Source organism: Nerophis lumbriciformis, linkage group LG01 (assembly GCF_033978685.3).
Source record: "Nerophis lumbriciformis linkage group LG01, RoL_Nlum_v2.1, whole genome shotgun sequence".
NCBI classification, from domain to species: Eukaryota; Metazoa; Chordata; class Actinopteri; order Syngnathiformes; family Syngnathidae; genus Nerophis; species Nerophis lumbriciformis.
The window spans coordinates 38,005,001-38,028,782 of record NC_084548.2 but is presented as its reverse complement, the minus strand read 5'-3'; the positions used below and the strand labels follow the sequence as shown (position 1 = coordinate 38,028,782).

Sequence of the window (23,782 nt, the reverse complement as noted above, 5' to 3'; positions counted from 1 at the left end):
CTCTGTTTCCTGAGATCCAGGGTCAACGCAGCCGTCTACCAGCAAGTTTTAGAGCACTTCATGCTTCCTGCTGCTGACCTGCTCTATGGAGATGGAGATTTCAAGTTCCGACAGGACTTGACGCCTGCACACAGCGCAAAATATACCCGTGCCTGGTTTACGGACCATGGTATTTCTGTTCTAAATTGGCCCGCCAACTCCCCTGACCTTAGCCCCATAGAAAATCTGTGGGGTATTGTGAAAAGGAAGATGCAGAATGCCAGACCCAAAAACGCAGAAGAGTTGAAGGCCACTATCAGAGCAACCTGGGCTCTCATAACACCTGAGCAGTGCCAGAAACTCATCGACTCCATGCCACGCCGCATTAACGCAGTAATTGAGGCAAAAGGAGCTCCAACCAAGTATTGAGTATTGTACATGCTCATATTTTTCATTTTCATACTTTTCAGTTGGCCAACATTTCTAAAAATCCCTTTTTTGTATTAGCCTTAAGTAATATTCTAATTTTGTGACACACGGAATTTTGGATTTTTATTTGTTGCCACTTCAAATCATCAAAATTAAATGAAATAAACATTTGAATGCATCAGTCTGTGTGCAATGAATAAATATAATGTACAAGTTACACCTTTTGAATGCAATTACTGAAATAAATCAAGTTTTTCAAAATATTCTAATTTACTGGCTTTTACCTGTATATGTTGTGAAATAAGTTATATACACAGAAAGTTTTTGTAAATGTTTATTTACATACCTTAATTGTTTCCAAACGGTGCCTGAACCACATCAGTAAATCGGCCGGTCAAACATAACAGAAGTCATCGTCCTGGACCCACTAGCTGCGGAAGCAAGCTCTCTAATCAGCCAAACAGACTCAATAACATCACAGTGACGTTTTGGTAAATTTACTGAGGAATTTGTGAAACTGAAACAATACAAAAATAATGCCATTGTACAAACCCCGTTTCCATATGAGTTGGGAAATTGTGTTAGATGTAAATATAAACGGAATACAATGATTTGCAAATCATTTTCAACCCATATTCAGTTGAATATGCTACAAAGACAACATATTTGAAGTTCAAACTCATAAACATTTTTTTTTTTGCAAATAATCATTAACTTTAGAATTTGATGCCAGCAACACGTGACAAAGAAGTTGGGAAATGTGGCAATAAATACTGATAAAGTTGAGGAATGCTCATCAAACACTTATTTGGAACATCCCACATGTGAACAGGCAAATTGGGAACATGTGGGTGCCATGATTGGGTATAAAAGTAGATTCCATGAAATGCTCAGTCATTCACAAACAAGGATGGGGCGAGGGTCACCACTTTGTCAACAAATGCGTGAACAGATTGTTGAACAGTTTAAGAAAAACCTTTCTCAACCAGCTATTGCAAGGAATTTAGGGATTTCACCATCTACGCTCCGTAATATCAAAAATGAAAATGTGTGGCGCATTATGAAGCATAAAATACCACAACGGAGACCCCCGGACTGTTGAACAACTTAAGCTGTACATCAAGCAAGAATGGGAAAGAATTCCACCTGAGAAGCTTAAAAAATGTGTCTCCTCAGTTCCCAAACGTTTACTGAGTGTTGTTAAAAGGAAAGGCCATGTAACACAGTGGTGAACATGCCCTTTCCCAACTACTTTGGCACGTGTTGCAGCCATGAAATTCTAAGTTAATTATTATTTGCAAAAATAAAATAAAGTTTATGAGTTTGAACATCAAATATCTTGTCTTTGTAGTGCATTCAATTGAATATGGGTTGAAAAGGATTTGCAAATCATTGTATTCCGTTTATATTTACATCCAACACAATTTCCCAACTCATATGGAAACGGGGTTTGTAAGTTAATAATACTAACACAGACGCTTGTAAATATGTAAGCATATTAGCTAATGCTAACGACGCTAGCTTGATTACGTTACGATAGCACATACAAATAAGCATGAAAACATAACTATCAAACATGTGACGGTTTAGAACCGGTAAGTATGAATTGTTTTAGTTATATTGTAAAACTTATAATTGTTGCTTGGAGTGATGAGTGAAGAAACCATACTAGTAAATAAACAAAAAAATATGGCCGTCAGTTAAGAAAAATCCATCAATTAGCCGCACTATTTTATAAGCCGCAGGGTTCAAAGCGTAGGGAAAAAAATCAATCAATCAATCTATCAATCAAAATTTATTTATATAGCCCTAAATCACGAGTGTATCAAAGGGCTGCACAAGCCACATTGATCAGATCCCACATCAGAGCAAGGAAAAACTCAACCCAATGGGCTACAATGAGAAACCTTGGCTGTGGCTTATTGTAAAGTAGCGGCTTATAGTTCATAAAATACAGTATTTTGGTTTACCCCACAGAGAAAATCTTGTTTAAAGATTATGTAACATCACAAAAATGTTTATTTTAAGAATTGCAAAATTAATAATGTTTGTTGTCAGAATAAAATACTTACTTGTATCTTAAAAGTCTTGATAATTTCTACATATACAATTCTTATTTTAGGATGTCTTATTTATTAAAATTAACTAGCTGCATTGACAGATAATTGACAATATTATTTTATTTTTCTTCCTAAAATCTAGTCTTTTCATCCCATATTTTGTAAGCTCCTCTCTGAGCTGCCACCTTAACGTGGTAGAGGAGTTTGCGTGTCCCAATGATCCTAGGAGCTATGTTGTCCGGAGCTTCCATGCCCCCTGGTAGGGTCTCCCAAGACAAACAGGTCCTAGGTGAGGGATCAGATAAAGAGCAGCTCAAAGACTTCTATGGAAATGCAAGAACCGAGACTCAGATTTCCCTCGCCCGGACGCGGGTCACCGGGGCCCCCCTCCGGAGCCAGGCCCGGAGTTGGGGCACGATGGCAAGCGCCTGGTGGCCGGGCCTGTCCCCATGGGGCCCGGCCGGGCACAGCCCGAAGAGGCAACGTGGGTCCCCCCTCCAATGGGCTCACCACCCATAGCAGGGGCCATAGAGGTCGGGTGCAATGTGAGCTGGGCGGTAGCCGAAGGCAGGGCACTTGGCGGTCCGATCCTCGGCTACAGAAGCTATCTCTTGGGACGTGGAACGTCACCTCGCTGGGGGGGAAGGAGCCTGAGCTAGTGCGCGAGGTAGAGAAGTTCCGGTTGGATATAGTCGGACTCACCTCGACGCACAGAAAGGGCTCTGAAACCAGTTCTCTCGAGAGGGGCTGGACTCTCTTCCACTCTGGCGTTGCCAGCAGTGAGAGGCGACGGGCTGGGGTGGCAATTCTTGTTGCCCCCCGGCTCAGAGCCTGCATGTTGGAGTTCAACCCGGTGGACGAGAGGGTAGCTTCCCTCCGCCTTCGGGTGGGGGGAAGGGTCCTGACTGTTGTTTGCGCTTACGCGCCAAACAGCAGCTCAGAGTACCCACCCTTTTTGGATTCACTCGAGGGAGTACTTGAGAGTGCTCCCCCGGGTGATTCCCTCGTTCTACTGGGGGACTTCAACGCTCATATTGGCAACGACAGTGAAACCTGGAGAGGCGTGATTGGGAAGAATGGCCGCCCGGATCTGAACCCAAGTGGTGTTTTGTTATTGGACTTTTGTGCCCGTCACGGATTGTCGAACACCATGTTCAAGCATAAGGGTGCCCATATGTGCACTTGGCACCAGGACACCCTAGGCCGCAGTTCTATGATCGACTTTGTAGTTGTGTCATCGGATTTGCGGCCTCATGTTTTGGACACTCGGGTGAAGAGAGGGGCGGAGCTTTCTACCGATCACCACCTGGTGGTGAGTTGGCTGCGATGGTGGGGGAGGATGCCGGACAGACCTGGCAGGCCCAAACGCATTGTGAGGGTTTGCTGGGAACGTCTGGCAGAGTCTCCTGTCAGAGAGAGTTTCAATTCCCACCTCCGGAAGAACTTTGAACATGTCACGAGGGAGGTGCTGGACATTGAGTCCGAATGGACCATGTTCCGCGCCTCTATTGTCGAGGCGGCTGATTGGAGCTGTGGCCGCAAGGTAGTTGGTGCCTGTCGTGGCGGTAATCCTAGAACCCGTTGGTGGACACCGGCGGTGAGGGATGCCGTCAAGCTGAAGAAGGAGTCCTATCGGGTTCTTTTGGCTCATGGGACTCCTGAGGCAGCGGACAGGTACCGACAGGCCAAGCGGTGTGCGGCTTCAGCGGTCGCGGAAGCAAAAACTCGGACATAGGAGGAGTTCGGGGAAGCCATGGAAAACGACTTCCGGACGGCTTCGAAGCGATTCTGGACCACCATCCGCCGCCTCAGGAAGGGGAAGCAGTGCACTACCAACACCGTGTATGGTGCGGATGGTGTTCTGCTGACCTCGACTGCGGAAGTTGTGGATCGGTGGAGGGAATACTTCGAAGACCTCCTCAATCCCACCAACACGTCTTCCTATGAGGAAGCAGTGCCTGGGGAATCTGTGGTGGGCTCTCCTATTTCTGGGGCTGAGGTTGCTGAGGTAGTTAAAAAGCTCCTCGGTGGCAAGGCCCCGGGGGTGGATGAGAACCGCCCGGAGTTCCTTAAGGCTCTGGATGCTGTAGGGCTGTCTTGGTTGACAAGACTCTGCAGCATCGCGTGGACATCGGGGGCAGTACCTCTGGATTGGCAGACCGGGGTGGTGGTTCCTCTCTTTAAAAAGGGGAACCGGAGGGTGTGTTCTAACTATCGTGGGATCACACTCCTCAGCCTTCCTGGTAAGGTCTATTCAGGTGTACTGGAGAGGAGGCTACGCCGGATAGTCGAACCTCGGATTCAGGAGGAACAGTGTGGTTTTCGTCCTGGTCGTGGAACTGTGGACCAGCTCTATACTCTCGGCAGGGTCCTTGAGGGTGCATGGGAGTTTGCCCAACCAGTCTACATGTGCTTTGTGGACTTGGAGAAGGCATTCGACCGTGTCCCTCGGGAAGTCCTGTGGGGAGTGCTCAGAGAGTATGGGGTTTCGGACTGTCTGATTGTGGCGGTCCGCTCCCTGTATGATCAGTGTCAGAGCTTGGTTCGCATTGCCGGCAGTAAGTCGGACACGTTTCCGGTGAGGGTTGGACTCCGCCAAGGCTGCCCTTTGTCACCGATTCTGTTCATAACTTTTATGGACAGAATTTCTAGGCGCAGTCAAGGCGTTGAGGGGTTCCGGTTTGGTGGCTGCAGGATTAGGTCTCTGCTTTTTGCAGATGATTTGGTCCTGATGGCTTCATCTGGCCAGGATCTTCAGCTCTCACTGGATCGGTTCGCAGCCGAGTGTGAAGCGACTGGGATGAGAATCAGCACCTCCAAGTCCGAGTCCATGGTTCTCGCCCGGAAAAGGGTGGAGTGCCATCTCCGGGTTGGGGAGGAGATCTTGCCCCAAGTGGAGGAGTTCAAGTACCTCGGAGTCTTGTTCACGAGTGAGGGAAGAGTGGATGGTGAGATCGACAGGCGGATCGGTGCGGCGTCTTCAGTAATGCGGACGCTGTATCGATCCGTTGTGGTGAAGAAGGAGCTGAGCCGGAAGGCAAAGCTCTCAATTTACCGGTCGATCTACGTTCCCATCCTCACTTATGGTCATGAGCTTTGGGTTATGACAGAAAGGACAGGATCACGGGTACAAGCGGCCGAAATGAGTTTCCTCCGCCGGGTGGCGGGGCTCTCCCTTAGAGATAGGGTGAGATGCTCTGCCATCCGGGGGGAGCTCAAAGTAAAGCCGCTGCTCCTCCACATCGAGAGGAGCCAGATGAGGTGGTTCGGGCATCTGGTCAGGATGCCACCCGAGCGCCTCCCTAAGGAGGTGTTTAGGGCATGTCCGACCGGTAGGAGGCCACGAGGAAGACCCAGGACACGTTGGGAAGACTATGTCTCCCGGCTGGCCTGGGAACGCCTCGGGATCCCCCGGGAGGAGTTGGACGAAGTGGCTGGGGAGAGGAAAGTCTGGGCTTCCCTGCTTAGGCTGCTGCCCCCGCGACCCGACCTCGGATAAGCGGAAGAAGATGGATGGATGGATGGATGGAAAATCTAGTCTTTTCATCCCATATTTTGTAAGCTCTTTTTTGCGATACACCTCCTGAGCCTGCTATTATATTTTGGTTTTGACTCAGGAGAAAGAGTTGATGAATCCATGAGACCGTGACTGGCTGTGTTTGTCGCTGTGATCTTAACATGTTAACAAAACTGTGGCTTCTTCCATAATTTGGATGTTCAACTTTACTGAAACAAACAATAAACAATCGAAACATTCTATTTTCATGGCTGAAGAAAACATAATTACAAAGTCAGTCCTGTTGAATGTTTAGTCCACCTGTTCTGCTCTTTTAGAAGATGATTTTTGGGAAAATAATGTAATAATTTCAATTCAAGAACAAAACAATTGCATGTAATGATTGACACGCACACTCAGTGAGTGACATCACTACCAATCAGTGGTGCTGCTGACTGACATGCATGGTAGATTGCAACAGCCATGCGCACAATGAAGGAGGAACAGAAAACATGACAGTTGAGGTACAAAAAGAAGGAAAATCATTTTTGGTCCCAAAAAGTGGATGTGTCTTGGTAAAAGAGAAGGTCTGGGAGACATTAGCAGTTTTATCAGAACTGAAAAGCAGACATGTGCACACAGAGACCCCTAGTGGTGCTCTATTATTCTGCATAAGAAAAGTGTCATTTCTGCTGAAGACCTTTTTTCTCTTTCATTAAGAGTTAACATCTTATCTGTCATCAATAACCCCCAAATAAGTTTTAATATCTGAAAGGCCATACATTTAAGTTCTTGTGAGAATTCTTCCCTAAACTGTTCGACGGCGCTCACGTCCCCCCTCCTCATGCCGCGCTGACGCAGCATCAGACAGACAATTAACAACCATGTTGGTGGAATCCTCCGACGTTGTTCGCTGTTAAATTAACTTTGACATTAGCGCCACTGAAAACATGATGTCGCTACTAGTCCGACGTTTCCGAAACAAACTACAAAAACAACTTAAAGCCAAGTCCAGCTGTATCTTGACGTTTGCCATGTTTAATGAAGGGAGAAGGGCATACGTGTCAACATTTGCATTTCAATTTGTGAGAATATTCCTCGTAAAAGGGAAAACAGTAAGGCGTTTTCATTATCATCACAAATCTCTCTAAGTTCTTAAGGGTCTTACGTTACACTGTAAAAAAAAATTCTGTAAATAAACGGTCATCTACTGGCAGCTACGGCTGCCAAACGAAAACGATAAAATTAAAGTAAAACATTGTAAACCAAATAATGATCAAAAACATTATATTTTCATGAAACGTTTTGCGGAAAAATATCGTAATTTTACAGATTTTTACGAAATTATTAAGATCAACCACCTTTAATAAAGTGACGATGCAAACAGTTCTGCAGAAAAATACCTTTATTCTACAGAGTTTTTCCAAATGATTACAATCAAACACCTTTAATGAAGTGACAATGAGTACCACAGAAAAATACCATTATTTTACAGATTTTTTTCTGAATTGTTAAGATCAACCACCTTTAATAAAGTGACGATGCAAACAGTTCTGCAGAAAAATACCTTTATTCTACAGCATGGGTGTCAAACTCTGGCCCGCGGGCCAAATTTGGCCCGCCGTGTAATTTCACTTGGCCCTTGAGGCGATATCTAATTAATACTAAAGCTGGCCTGCCGATTATATATTGCGTAGGTGCCGCGGTAACACCGCATTCACCGCTAATTCTAATACTTGCCAACCCTCCCAAAAGTCTTCCAAACTTCAGCGCCCCTCCCGAAAATCGTCACGTCTGCTTTTCAGTCAGTCCAACGAGTGCTGGCCCAGTCACATAACATGTGCGGCTTCAGCACGCACACACAATTGAATGCAACGCATACTTCATCAACAGCGATACAGGTTACACTGAGGGTAGCCGAATAAAAAACTTTAACACTGTTAGAAATATACGCCACACTGTGAATCCACACCAAACAAGAATGACAAACACATTTCGGGAGAACATCCGCACCGTAACACAACATAAACACAACAAAACAAATACCAAGAACCCTTTGCAGCACTAACTTTTCCGGGACGCTACAAGGTGTGTGTGTGTGGTGGGAAGTTTGGTGGTAGCGGGGGTGAAAAGAGGCATTCAATTTTTATTTAAATTGTATTTGATATGCCATTGATATTTTTTAATTATTATTATTATTTATTTGAAACTCGATTTTGCATGTCACTATAAAGTTATATAAGCCTTGCTTGTTCAATATTCAATGCAAAACTTGTTTGGGTCCCTATTAAAAGGTTAATTTGTTCAACATTGGCCCGTGGCTTTGTTCAGTTTTAAATTTTGGCCCACTCTGTATTTGAGTTTGACACCCCTGTGTTAGATTGTTAGTATGGACATAGACTTTTATATAACAAGCTTCATATTTAATGAAAGATAATTACTGTAATTGTACATGAATTTGAAAGTAATTTAAGAAAACAGAAAATACTATGTATAATTAATTTGGTATTTTTCTGTAAAAAAAAATATATATATATATACCGGTATATATATACATAGTTTGTCATTACTGGCATATTACTTAAAATAACAGGCAGATTGTTTATTTACAGATAATGTCTTCAATTCTACAGTTTTATAAACTATAAAAATTTGGCGTGACAGCCCCCAAAGCAATTTAGTTGAGTAGCCCTGCCTGGTGGCCGGGCCTGTCCACATGGGGCCCGGCCGGGCACAGCCCGAAGAGGCAACGTGGGTCCCCCCTCCAATGGGCTCACCACCCAAAGCAGGGGCCATAGAGGTCGGGTGCAGTGTGAGCTGGGCGGAAGCCGAGGGCAGGGCACTTGGCGGTCCGATCCTCGGCTATAGAAGCTAGCTCTTGGGACGTGGAACGTCACCTCGCTGGGGCGTACGGTGCCTGAGCTAGTCCGCGAGGTCGAGAAGTTCCGGCTAGATATAGTTGGACTCACTTCGACGCACAGCAAGGGCTCTGGAACCAGTTCTCTCGAGAGGGGATGGACTCCCTTCCACTCTGGCGTTGCCGGCAATGAGAGGCGACGGGCTGGGGTGACAATTCTTGTTTCCCCCCGGCTCAGAGCCTGCACGTTGGAGTTCAACCCGGTGGACGAGAGGGTAGCTTCCCTCCGCCTTCGGGTGGGGGGACGGGTCCTGACTGTGGTTTGCGCTTACGCGCCAAACGGCAGTTCAGAGTACCCACCCTTTTTGGATTCGCTCGAGGGAGTACTTGAGAGTGCTCCCCCGGGTGATTCCCTCGTTCTACTGGGGGACTTCAATGCTCATGTTGGCAGCGACAGTGAAACCTGGAGAGGCGTGATTGGGAAGAATGGCCGCCCGGATCTGAACCCGAGTGGTGTTTTGTTATTGGACTTTTGTGCCCGTCACAGATTGTCCATAATGAACACCATGTTCGAACATAAGGGTGTCCATATGTGCACTTGGCACCAGGACACCCTAGGCCGCAGTTCCATGATCGACTTTGTAGTTGTGTCATCGGATTTGCGGCCTCATGTTTTGGACACTCGGGTGAAGAGAGGGGCGGAGCTTTCTACCGATCACCACCTGGTGGTGAGTTGGCTGCGATGGTGGGGGAGGATGCCGGACAGACCTGGCAGGCCCAAATGCATTGTGAGGGTTTGCTGGGAACGTCTGGCAGAGTCTCCTGTCAGAGAGAGTTTCAATTCCCACCTCCGGAAGAACTTTGAACATGTCACGAGGGAGGTGCTGGACATTGAGTCCGAGTGGACCATGTTCCGCGCCTCTATTGTCGAGGCAGCTGATTGGAGCTGTGGCCGCAAGGTAGTTGGTGCCTGTCGTGGCGGTAATCCTAGAACCCGTTGGTGGACACCGGCGGTGAGGGATGCCGTCAAGCTGAAGAAGGAGTCCTATCGGGTTCTATTGGCTCATAGGACTCCTGAGGCAGCGGACAGGTACCGACAGGCCAAGCAGTGTGCGCTTTGGCGGTTGTGGAGGCAAAAACTCGGACATGGGAGGAGTTCGGGGAAGCCATGGAAAACGACTTCCGGACGGCTTCGAAGCGATTCTGGACCACCATCCGTCGCCTCAGGAAGGGGAAGCAGTGCACTATCAACACCGTGTATGGTGAGGATGGTGTTCTGCTGACCTCGACTGCGGATGTTGTGGATCGGTGGAGGGAATACTTCGAAAACCTCCTCAATCCCACCAACACGTCTTCCTATGAGGAAGCAGTGCCTGGGGAATCTGTGGTGGGCTCTTCTATTTCTGGGGATGAGGTTGCTGAGGTAGTTAAAAAGCTCCTCGGTGGCAAGGCCCCGGGGGTGGATGAGACCCGCCCGGAGTTCCTTAGGGCTCTGGATGCTGTGGGGCTGTCTTGGTTGACAAGACTCTGCAGCATCGCGTGGACATCGGGGGCGGTACCTCTGGATTGGCAGACCGGGGTGGTGGTTCCTCTCTTTAAGAAGGGGAACCGGAGGGTGTGTTCTAACTATCGTGGGATCACACTCCTCAGCCTTCCCGGTAAGGTCTATTCAGGTGTACTGGAGAGGAGGCTACGCCGGATAGTCGAACCTCGGATTCAGGAGGAACAGTGTGGTTTTCGTCCTTGTCGTGGAACTGTGGACCAGCTCTATACTCTCGGCAGGGTCCTTGAGGGTGCATGGGAGTTTGCCCAACCAGTCTACATGTGCTTTGTGGACTTGGAGAAGGCATTTGACCGTGTCCCTCGGGAAGTCCTGTAGGGAGTGCTCAGAGAGTATGGGGTATCGGACTGTCTGATTTTGGCGGTCCGCTCCCTGTATGATCAGTGTCAGAGCTTGGTCCGCATTGCCGGCAGTAAGTCGGACACGTTTCCAGTGAGGGTTGGACTCCGCCAAGGCTGCCCTTTGTCACCCATTCTGTTCATAACTTTTATGGACAGAATTTCTATGCGCAGTCAAGGCGTTGAAGGGTTCCGGTTTGGTGGCTGCAGGATTAGGTCTCTACTTTTTGCAGATGATGTGGTCCTGATGGCTTCATCTGGCCAGGATCTTCAGCTCTCGCTGGGTCGGTTCACAGCCGAGTGTGAAGCGACTGGGATGAGAATCAGCACCTCCAAGTCCGAGTCCATGGTTCTCGCCCGGAAAAGGGTGGAATGCCATCTTCGGGTTGGGGAGGAGACCCTGCCCCAAGTGGAGGAGTTCAAGTACCTCGGAGTCTTGTTCACGAGTGAGGGAAGAGTGGATCGTGAGATCGACAGGCGGATCGGTGCGGCATCTTCTGTAATGCGGACGCTGTATCGATCCGTTGTGGTGAAGAAGGAGCTGAGCCGGAAGGCAAAGCTCTCAATTTACCGGTCGATCTACGTTCCCATCCTCACCTATGGTCATGAGCTTTGGGTTATGATCGAAAGGACAAGATCACGGGTACAAGCGGCCGAAATGAGTTTCCTCCGCCGGGTGGCAGGGCTCTCCCTTAGAGATAGGGTGAGAAGCTCTGTCATTCGGGGGGAGCTCAAAGTAAAGCCGCTGCTCCTCCACATCGAGAGGAGCCAGATGAGGTGGTTCGGGCATCTGGTCAGGATGCCACCCGATTGCCTCCCTCGGGAGGTGTTTAGGGCACGTCCGACCGGTAGGAGGCCACGGGGAAGACCCAGGACACGTTGGGAAGACTATGTCTCCCGGCTGGCCTGGGAACGCCTCGGGATCCCCCGGGAGGAGCTGGACGAAGTGGCTGGGGAGAGGGAAGTCTGGGCTTCCCTGCTTAGGCTGCTGCCCCCGCGACCCGACCTCGGATAAGCGAAAGAAGATGGATGGATGGATGGCCCTGCTATATACATTGAAAACATCCTGCTGTAATTTTAATAATAATAATAATTTTATGAAATGTTTTCACAATGGGTGCCCTTTTTTCTGGCTTGAGCAACTGAGCCTCCGCGACCCTAAAAAGGATAAGTGGTAAAAAAAAGATGGATTTTTCTAGAATGTGACAGACAGACTTTATCATAAAGGGTTAGTAAAGCAAACTAGTGGTTTCAGTCACTTTTGCCTAAATGCATATGAGGAAAATATATCCGGTCATTTCCATACAACAGCAGTTATTTTCAGGATTCATCGGGCGAATTGGCGGCTTCTTTCTCCACTGACATTATTCCCCCCTCCCACTCTGATAAATGTAAGGTCCGTTGTGCCTTTGCTTTGACACCTACTGTTTAATCGTGTGTGACCACCAGTTCCCATCTGTCAGCCGTGAGCACAAAAGCAAACATCACATACACTTTTTAACAGCAGTCTTCTTGAGCTATATTGGTTTTGAGCTCCAGTGTGAAAATAACTCACAGATGATAATAGCTCTTATCTCTCCTGGTGTACTGTATGTCTAATCTTAGATCACTCTGGATTAGAAAGTCATCTTTTCTCCCAGCACCATCAGTCAAGCAGACAAAACAAAGTTGCAGCAAACACGCTTTATGAGTTACTTGTTACTTCCTGCAATAAAGTGTGTGTTGGGATATGAGGTGAAAAGCTCCTGTTTAAAATGTGAAAGTAAGAACTCAATACATAATAAATGACCACCCACAGAGCCAAAAGCCATTGATGGATGGATGAAAACACACAGATAAGGACTCCCACATGAGGCCGCCCCTCCCTAGATGCAGATTATGTGCTGTGCGCAGGGCTCCACCATGCATAGGGGCCTCTGTTTTGCCTGAATACGCGCATTAAAAATGAAAATGAATGAATGAAAGTCAATGATGTAAAATGTTGTGATGAGGTGTGGCTTCAAAATAAAATTCTGCTTTGGGCCTCAATTTACCTACTCAGTGGACTAGTGGTTAGAGTGTCCGCCCTGAGATCGGTAGGTCGTGAGTTCAAACCCCGGCCGAGTCGTACCAAAGACTATAAAAATGGGACCCATTACCTCCCTGCTTGGCACTCAGCATTAAGGGTTGGAATTGGGGGTTAAATCACCAAAAATGATTCCCGGGCGCGGCCACTGCTGCTGCCCACTGCTCCCCTCACCTCCCAGGGGGTGATCAAGGGTGATGGGTCAAATGCAGAGAGTAATTTCGCCACACCTAGTGTGTGACAATCAGTGGTACTTTAACTTTTAACTTTAACTTTAGCCCCGGGGGAACCCTGCTCCCAGATTTTGCAATAAATAGAGGTTCCCCCGACTCATACAGTAGTACGTGTAATGCCTTGGTGTGTTTACCGTATTTTTCGGACTATAAGTCGCAGTTTTTTTCATAGTTTGCCCGGGCTTCAGTGCACAAAGCTTATTATTACTGTGGATCCATTCACATAGAAATCCGAGCCATTTGTTTACAATTCATACAGATATTATTCCATTTATTGTACGGCTTACATTCAACGACGCGTTGCAACAAATGCGACCTTGCACAAGATTATTGACGCCAGACGTTTCAGGTGTTGAAATATAAAGACAGGGTTTTATTAATTTAGGGAGAAAAAGCTCCAAATGTTGTCCCAATAAATCATGTTTAGCAGAGGAATTGATTGGAGTTCATCCCCTTAGGGAATTGTAAATATATACATGTACACATATAAATGTATACATGTACACATGTAAATATATACATGTATACATATAAATGTACACATATACAGTCATTGGCGCCGATCTACATTTCTGCCAGTGGGTGCTCGATGTGTGTGTATTAAAAAAAATAAAGATGTTCAGCGAAGTTAATATCTCATATGATTTGTGGCTTTATTATTTTGTAAAATGGACCAAACTTGCCACAAAATGAGTTACAACAAGATTGATTTTTCAAAAATTATTTTAAAAATTTAAAGTTGCCATCAACCCCACGTGGGTGCTCAGCATTGTCTGTGGGTGCTCGGGCCCCCGAAGCACCCACGGGATCGGCGCCTATGTATACAGTATATAGCCTACAGGTATGGTAGCACCACCGAGTGTGTGAGCATTGATACATTTCAACTAGAGATGTCCGATAATATCGGGCTGCTGATATTATCGGCCGATAAATGCTTTAAAATGTAATCTCGGAAAATATCGGTATCGGTTTCAAAAAGTAAAATGTATGACTTTTTAAAACGCAGCTGTACGGAGTGGTACACGGACATAGGGACATATACAGAGCGCCAATAAACCTTAAAGGCTCTGCCTTTGCGTGCCGGCCCAATCACATAATACCTACGGCTTTTCACACACACAAGTGAATGCTACACATACTTGGTCAACAGCCATACATGTCACACTGAGGGTGGCCGTATAAACAACTTTAACACTGTTACAAATATGCGCCACACTGTGAACCCACACCAAACAAGAATGACAAACACATTTCGGGAGAACATTCGCACCGTAACACAACATAAACACAACTGAACAAATACCCAGAACCCCTTGCAGCACTAACTCTTCCGGGACGCTACAACATACACCCCCGCTACCCAAAACCCCGCCCCACCTCAACCCCACCCACCTCAACCTCCTCATTCTCTCTCAGGGAGAGCATGTCTCAAATTCCAAGTTGCTGTTTTGAGGCATGTTAAAAAAAATAATGCACTTTGTGACTTCAATAATAAATATGGCAGTGCATTGTTAGCATTTTTTTCCATAACTTGAGTTGATTTATTTTGGAAAACCTTGTTACATTGGGCATCACAACAAAATTAGGCATAATAATGTGTTAATTCCACGACTGTATATATCGGTATCGGTTGATATCGGAATCGGTAATTAAGAGTTGGACAATATCGGAATATCGGCAAAAAAGCCATTATCGGACATCTCTAATTTCAACAGTCTCAAAAACATCAGAAAATGTACGTTTTTGTTTCGATATTGCACCTTTTGGAGGTCAGTGGACGTTTGCATTTTTTATACAAATTCTAAATTCAAAATAATTTTGCATCGTTTCAAGATTTCCCACGAGGCACATAAGCACAGACCGTAACCACAGCTTGGCAAACAATGCATGACCTGGCAGCAGGTTGCTGCTCTTTTCCCTTGCTTATGAGGCGATGAGGGGACACAGAAACCTTGTCAGCACAGTCAGTGATCAGCTGACAACACATTCTCACAGTTTCTTAAAGGCCGTCTGATCTGTTCAACCCTCTTAACCCGCTAACTTGGCACTCACCGTGTTCCTCCCTGCTCCTCCAAACATTTGGATTTGTCTGGAACAGCTGCAGAGCAACAATAATGGCTGCATGTGTTGTTAAATAGTCCCCTCTGAGTGAGAGCAACGGTTCACGTGTGAGTCCAAAGAGTGCAGATCATCATTTCCTGTCTTTGCAGTTGGCCTATTGGCAATGATACAGGAGAAGGTTCAACTCCAGCATGACAGGAAAACAATTTAAGTACTTCAAATTGTGATTACACACTAAAGTGAATATGTGTCCGTTTCTGGTCTTGTATAGACACCATTTATATCCTCTACCATTGGTGTACCATTTGCAACAGTAGATTGCTATACCTAAAAGCATTTCGAATGTATTTCAAATGTCAAACAATGTAGAACTGCATTATTTAGACGGATGAAAAGGCGGTTAGCAAATGTGCTCGCATACTGAAAAGTACGCTGGATAACGTTTCTTACCACCACCTATCTACAAAATGACAACCAATGTGTGATTTTCATTGTAAATGTTCAACCAATTTCTAGCTAATAATTGCATTACTTTCACAGTAAATTGCATAGTAATCAAATGTGAAAAATCTTTACAGTAATTTACCGTAACACCAGAGTTGTGATTTCACAGTTAAAAAATAAAAAAACATAATTATGAGATAACAAATGTGAAATTATGACATAAAGAGTCATAGTTACGGGATACATTTAAATATGAGATAAAAAAAAAAAACAATATATTTGAGATAAAAAGGGACAAATTATTAGAAAAAGTGTGAAACATTATGGATAAAGATTTGAAACTATGAGATTAAAAATCTTAATCATGAGATAAAAACAATATTTTTTTCTCATAATTTTGACTTTCTATTTCATGATTAGGTCTTTTTACATGCACCTGGGGATAGGTTGATTGGCAACACTTAATTGGCCCTAGTGTGTGAATGTGAGTGTGAATGTTGTCTGTCTATCTGTGTTGGCCCTGTGATTAAATGTGTGTCGGTGTGTGTGTGTGTGTGTGTGTGTGTGTGTGTGTGTGTGTGTGTGTGTGTGTGTGTGTGTGTGTGTGTGTGTGTGTGTGTGTGTGTAAGGGACAAGGGGTAGAAAAATGGATGGATGGATCTCAAAAAGTGAAAAATTATTAGAAAAAAAGTGAAAACTTATGGATAAAGATTTGAAACTATGAGATTAAAAATCTTAATCATGAGATAAAAACAGTATTTTTTTCTCATAATTTTGACTTTCTATTTCATGATTAGGTCTTTTTACATGCACCTGGGGATAGGTTGATTGACAACACTAAATTGGCCCTAGTGTGTGAATGTGAGTGTGAATGCTGTCTGTCTATCTGTGTTGGCCCTGCGTTTAAATGTGTGTGTGTGTGTGTGTGTGTGTGTGTGTGTGTGTGTGTGTGTGTGTGTGTGTGTGTGTGTGTGTGTGTGTGTGTGTGTGTGTGTGTGTGTGTGTGTGTGTGTGTGTAAGGGACAAGGGGTAGAAAAATGGATGGATGGATCTCATAACCATGACTTTTTATTTCATAATTTTTACTTTTTTATCCCATAACTTCGACTTTGTATCTCATAATTATGACTTACCATTGGGGTTGTTTTTTTTGTGGTGGAAACAAGCTCCAAAAAGTTAAAACTATATTTTGTAACTGTAAATTGTAAATGTATTGTTTTAATCTTTTGCTCTCATTTGAACAGCATACTGCCACCTACTGTACAAGAGTGTGCAACGTAGTCCACGGAACCGCTTAAGGGACAAATCAGTGTGAATTTACAGTAATGCCGCCCGAATGCAGCTGAGTTAGGCCCGAATGGGACAAGCGGTAGAAAATGGATGGATGGATGGGTGTTGTGATATTACAGAGGACTATGATTACATTAGTTTCCAGTAAAATAACATTTAGTTGCTGTGAAATATAAGGGTATCCTAATTTTTATTGTCATTAGTTGTGTCAGTAAATTTACTGTGAATAAATATTGTTAAATGCTGTGAAATCCCAGTAAATTTTTAAAGTTCAAGTATCCATGGATTGGTAAGTGTATCCCTCATCATACTCTCCACTTTTCCTGTCACTGAGCAACACCAAAATGAAGTCCAGGTGGAAGAGACAATACTGGAAAATTTACAAATGTTTCATTTTAACATTATGAATATGACAGCAAGAAATATTGTCATGACATGCAGCTGGACACCCAAAGGCCTTTGGATGACTCCGTGCTGCAAAATATTAACTTCTAATTTCCCTTTCTTTTCCCTGCAGAAACCACTGTGCTTACGTGGTCCAGAGAAATATCACATGCACCATGCAGGATGGAGTTGCAACATATGTGAAGGCGGAATACACAACTAAATGCATCTGGGGACAGAAATGTCCTGTTGTCATGTAAGTTCATACACTAATAAACACAAATATACAGTACGCCAATATTATCTTAAATGCACAGTAAAATGTAAAGGTTTTTATAGCATCAATGCTGCCCTCTAGTGTTAAAATGTACTTATCCAGAGAAGTGCAGTGGAAACCGTAATAAGTTTCAATTTCAAAAGAACGAATATCACGAGCACTATGGTTTATTTATTTATTTATTTATTATATGACGGATGAGAGACATGTTTGCCTGTGTATTAATACAATATATGATTAGCTGAGTCACTGTCTTAAAGTATATTCATTTTGGCGCAGATGTCTGCTTGATTTCATACTGTGTGACTCTTTGATTTGAATTTCAAAGGCCCATTTGTAATAACATTCTGTGTCTCACAAGGGAAATTAAAGGAGCAGATTTTCTCCCACCCAAAAGATAAATCAATTCAGTGTGTGTGTGTGAGATGAGATGATCCTAAACAATCAAAAGGAAATCTGAATTCAAAAAAACATAACACTAACATCCAATAATGACCCAGGTTCAATCCCTCAATCCTAATGCTTCGTCATTTACATTACACTTTAGACTAAACCCTAATCTCCCTCTAATCCGTGTTTAATCCCACAGAGAACAAATACATCCTGTTATCTCTGTCCTGCCTTTCCCATCTCTCTGTCAGATCTCCTGACTTGTTGGTATTAATTATTTCAAACAAAGACCAAATTAGTGGTGTGAAACAACATGACTTAAAAAAAACTAACTCTGAACATGTTTTCTATTTAGGTACAGAACGTTCTACAAACCAACATACAAAGTGGGTTATAAAACAGTGACTGAGCTGGAATGGAGATGTTGCCCCGGCTTCTCTGGGGAGAACTGCTATGATGGGCCTGACATGGGAGCTGCTTTGCCACATCGCCCTGAGATAAAGGGTGTCCCCCACCGCCCAAGAGTCCCAATTGACCACCGGCCTGGAGGAGCGCAGCTGGAGCCTGGAAAACCTTACCCCGGCCTGCCTGATCACAGACCAGTACCCAGTGGACAGCTGCCTGTGGGGAAACCAAACAATGGTGAGACATCCAGCTGTGTGTTGTAATTATGCGGTGATATGATTAAGCATCAGAAATTTGCTCTAAACAGGGAACAAATTTGGGATTTCCGGTGTGACTGGTGAACGTTTGGATCGTATGGAGGACGACCTACAGCGCCTCACTCAGGGTCTTGATACTCTCAATGGGATGGTGGCGGGTCTGGAGGAGCGACTGCGTACATCTCTTCGGGAAGACACCAACAAGATCCTGGTGTCCGTTCTTCCCTACACGCCACGAGGTCCTGACTCAGCTGTGGGACACGGGTTGATCCCCGATGGGCATCCTGCTGTACTGGAAGGGGAAGAAAGCTTCAATAGATTTGGGGACCTTGCAGGGAGGGTGACAGAAGTGAAAGATGAGCTACGGGCCAAGACACATATATTAGAGGAGATTCAGGTTTGTGGCATGCCGTTGTGCTAAATAATTAAATGTCTCAATCTGATATTGTCCTCACCTATTTCTTAAAGGGAATGGTTCTAGGCCATGATGGGCAGCTGAAGAGACTACTGGAAGGAACAAGAGGAAGGCCCATTCCCAGCCCTGGCTCAGCGCTTCTGGATGACCTCCTTGATGCCAGGCTGGCCGGCATTCAGGCAGAGATCTTGGATGGATTTGAGCGCCGGCTCAGTCGTCTGGAGAACCACTGTGAAGAAAAGATTGGGGCAGTGCAGAGACAATGCCACAGGGAGAACATAGTTGGCCAAGAACAGATGCAGCAGTCCCTTGATGGAAGAGAGACTGGATTGAGAGCAGAGTTGGGCTCCTTGCAGGCTCAGATACAAGGCCTAACACTCACAGAGAGCTGCTGTGGACAGGTATTATCAAAAACACATTTGATTTAGTTTGTAAAGAAAAAACTGAATGTAATAGTATATTTTCAGAAAACATCAAATACCTTAAAACAGGGCTAGTCAAATAAACTGTTTTGGAGGCCACATTTCCAGAAAGCTAATGGCTGGGGGGATGGACTTCTTCTTTCATTTTTATTTCGTATATTCCTGAGAACCAGCATCCTTGATTTGATTTTTGTCCATTTATTTTGTCAGCGTTACCAAATAATTTTAAAAAAGCCCTGTTTTTGAAGGACCTACGGCCAAAACGCTAGTCAAAGATCGTCTACATGACATTGTTTTTAGGAATATGCTGCAAAGTTGTTAGTCTCTTTCAAGTTGTTTAACTGAAATTTCCAGTTAAATAGTCCTGCCCTAAAATAATGAAAGCAATAAAAAAAGCAATGTTTATGAAGGATAGTCCTTTACCAATGTCATAAGGCAATGCTATGACACCATCCAAAACACCAAGAAAGATGATTGTATCAATACATTTTTCCCGCACAATTATTACATTATTATGTTTCTGTGACAATCATTGCAGGTAAACAGCCTCTCTCAGCGTGTTCTTCTACTGGAGGAGTCGGTGAAAGGTCTCACAGAATCCCAGAGACAGCTGCAGTCATCCCTCAATGAGCAGAATATCCACGTGGAGACGCTGATTGAGACCCGATTGGTAGACATAGAGGGTCGTCTCAATTCTACAGAAGGTGGAACGGATGGATTCCATGGTGGTCTTGATGGCTTCAGGAGCATGCTGGACGGCAAGTTGAAAACCCTAGAGGAGAGGGTTTTTGTGGCTGTTGAAGAGCTGAGCAACGCCACTGTACCGGCACTCTTAGAGGGCCAGGCGGTCCCGGCCCTGGAGACTGAGATCGAGTCTGTGAGGAGGAGATTTGATGAAAATCTGGATGGCATTGAAAAACGCCTCATAGACCTGGAGCTTCTCTGCACCTCCTCCTGCTCGCCTTCTACTCCTCCAGCAGGGGATGTCAGAGGGAGCGTGGTGGGAGAGCAGTGTGAGGAGATGGAGAAAAAGATGACGAATCGCCTGGACTCTCATTCCAAGCAGTTGGATCATCTAAACAACACACTGCAGAACCTGCTCTTCCGCATCGCCAAGGAGGCGGCTGGTGACTCGGTCTATGGTGAGATAACCCTGCTGAAAGTCAACATCAACTCCGTCAACCGCACCCTCAAAGGCCTCAAGGATTCTATTAGTTTTATTGCAAGTGAGGTTGGCCATGCCAATTCCACCTGGGAACAGCGGGAACACCAGCTGGTCAATCAGGTACAAGGAATCACCAAAATAGTGGGCCACCAAGCCTCTCTGCTGGGGTCTGGGGAACGGCATCTAGCCCAGCTAAAGGGGGAACTTGTGGCCTTAAAGAGACAGCTCAGTGGGGAGCTTCAGGGCTGCCGGAGCACAACTAGAGAAGTTCAGAAGGAGGTTATGGACGTGGATAGCAGGGTGAGCCACGTAGAGGGTCAGTGTAGCAATTTGGGGCAACTGGCGGAGCAACTGGAGAGGATCAGGGCAGAGCTTGAGAGACACTCAGACTCTTACCTGGCTCAGGTGAACGGCACCCTGGCCGACCATTCAGAGCAGCTTGCCGAACTGAAAGGAGAAATCAAAGACTGCGAGCCAAAGCAGGCAGCAAACCGGAAAGGAGACCAGTAGTAGCTTGAAAAAAGAGGCTTGTGTGTCTTTTTCAATTGGCTCAAGTGATGTCTTCTGCTTGCTTCCCCTCCTTTCAATTTCCATCTGCACAAATGCAAATTAATTGGAGCGGTGAAAGCCATTTCCCATAAGCCCTCCACCGCAGTGCCTCCAGATGTCCTGTTTGTGTAGTTCAGCCAAATGAGGAGGGCACACTCAATCGCACACAAACACACACACACACGCACACAAACACAAACACAAACACACACAGACATTTAAAAGACACACCTATGGCTGTGTATCACTCCCTACATTTGTCATCTTTTTAACTTATATGAAGCGACTGTATTGTTATGAATTAGATATGTTTGTGCAAGAATGAATGACCTGGGACTAACACACATTGCTACGGGTTTTTGCTGACAAGCACAATAAACACTTTCTGTGTGGACAATTCTTCATAAGGAAACCGTATGTTATTTCAATGTGGTGCTATTTACATGCTTGTAAACATCTGCCTGTACACATGTTAAAATATGTATTTCTCCAATGGCTGGTGTGTTTGTTTCTGTGTACTTCAGGTAATAGAGAATTTCTGGCTCCATCCTTTAAAAAATAATTGGTTTGAATTAGGACTGTAGTGGTTATTCAATTAAATAGATGTAATGAGATAAAATAAAATAAAAAATACAACTTTGACTTATATTCTGTTGCTGCGAATAATCGTTTAATGAGTATAACTCATGGAAATTGATAAAATCAGGACCGCGTGGAGTACCTGGAACTTTGAATACGCAGACATAGTTTTCATATGGCCACTGCAAGAGCGCACATGAGGCAACGAACGTAGATTCTATTTCTTATTAATGCACACATGTCAAAAGTTAAATTTAAATGTTGATCATGTGCATTTATTAGAAGAAAGGATCAATGGTATGGCAAATACAAACAATTATCCCAAAAATAGACATTAAGGCTATAAAGTGTGTTTTATCCGATTACTCACTTAATTGATGTATTACTCGATGAATTAAATAATCGATAGTTGCAGCCCTAATTGAATGTATCCCAAAGTGTCCAGCGTTGTGCATTTTAGGAACATTTGGAATAAAATTGACATATAGTGATTGAGCAGCACAGAGTGGACTGTAGTTACAATATTCAGTCCATTGCAAATGTATTTATAACCCCCAGGCCTAAAATTATGCAACAGAGCAGATATTGAGTTTATGATTGAGTTCATTATAGATTTGATTTTGCTTTGAGGTTTCAATATTTGGTAATTTTCTAGGTCTCGTATTTTCATTAAGGGTCAATACTAACGCTAAACACTATAGCATATGCATGATGTATTAGTATTAGAGTAAACAGAGTATATATTTATAAATATGTTTGTAGAACACAATAATTCATATATTGTATATGAATGTTCCGATACAATTTTCTGGCCTGAAATCTGATATGATTTTGAGTTCGCTACTCTGACAGTTATTATAGATTAGAGAAAGGAAAATGTTGTTTTTTTTCCGAGTAACTAACGTAAACACAATCCTTTTTAGGGTTCATGGTACGGACCCTGCTGGAATTCATGTGCCTCCTGCATGTGCTTGTGCTTATATCAAGGAATTCAGAGATGAGCGTGCTTACATTTTGAAGGAATCTTTCAAGTGAGTACAACCTTGCCCTCCTGAGTACATTGGGACACAGCTGTTGTAAAAACCCATTCAGTTAAAAAAAAAGGCTCCTATTGGTCTGATCGGATCCCACGATTCGGATCGGGAGGTCTCCAATAGTAATGAGTATTCCTGTAAATATGGCTTATTTTCAGAACAGTATACAGTTTGGTCCGGAATTATTTGGAGAGCCTTTTTCTAATTATTTTAAAATCAAAATGGATTTCACAAGAGATCCAATAGAAAACATGTCAGTGTAAACTCTCAGCTTTAAGAGGTATTACAGAAACAGTGCATTTACTATTTAGGCGTTGCAACCATTTTTAGAGATCATCCATCCATCCATCCATCCATTTTCTACCGCTTATTCCCTTTGGGGTCGCGGGGGGCGCTGGAGCCTATCTCAGCTACAATCGGGCGGAAGGCGGGGTACACCCTGGACAAGTCGCCACCTCATCGCAGGGCCAACACAGATAGACAGACAACATTCACACTCACATCCACACACTAGGGCCAATTTAGTGTTGCCAATCAACTTATCCCCAGGTGCATGTCTTTGGAAGTGGGAGGAAGCCGGAGTACCCGGAGGGAACCCACGCAGTCCATGCTAATAGACATGTAAATCAGGGGTCCCAAACTCAATTTAACTGGGGAGTGCTGAAGGTAGAGTTAGGGTGAGGCTGGGCCAAAGAAAATATTTACTTCAGAATCCCGTTCTAACCATGTGACTCAATGTGTTAACTACAGTACTTCCACCAGCAGTTAGTGACCCTCTGACACTTCGGCTTGCTTACAGGAAGTTGCTCTTTGTGTTGCCCAATATGTGTTTGTTGTGCTGTAAATGTTGTGTCTGCACCATTATTGTAGTTATAATTTTGAGTGGGATTCAAGATAGCCATAATATATTTAAGTATTTCAGGGTGTGCAGGCCATAATTACAAAAATAAATGGCCCGTGGGCCATAAGTTTGAGGCCCCTGTTCTAAATAAAAGCAATTTTGAAAACGTTTTGCAATCAGTGATGGCCTGAAAACTTGAAAACCGGAACTGGACGTCCCAAATTTAAAGGCACAGAAATTGAATATTCTAA

General features: G+C 44.5%; 1 protein-coding gene across 1 annotated transcript in view; it reads left to right on the top strand.

Moving 5' to 3' along the window:
• The window catches only part of emilin3b (elastin microfibril interfacer 3b), a 47,552-nt gene extending 26,012 nt beyond the window's left edge, over positions 1-21,540 (top strand). The window contains exons 2-6 of the mRNA XM_061980747.1: positions 17,331-17,453; positions 18,220-18,506; positions 18,577-18,923; positions 18,995-19,342; positions 19,902-21,540. Of these exons, the coding sequence (XP_061836731.1) occupies positions 17,331-17,453; positions 18,220-18,506; positions 18,577-18,923; positions 18,995-19,342; positions 19,902-21,038 (2,242 nt within the window). The 3' untranslated portion in view covers positions 21,039-21,540. The remainder of the gene's footprint in view (positions 1-17,330; positions 17,454-18,219; positions 18,507-18,576; positions 18,924-18,994; positions 19,343-19,901) is intronic.
• The last annotated feature ends 2,242 nt before the right edge of the window (positions 21,541-23,782 follow it).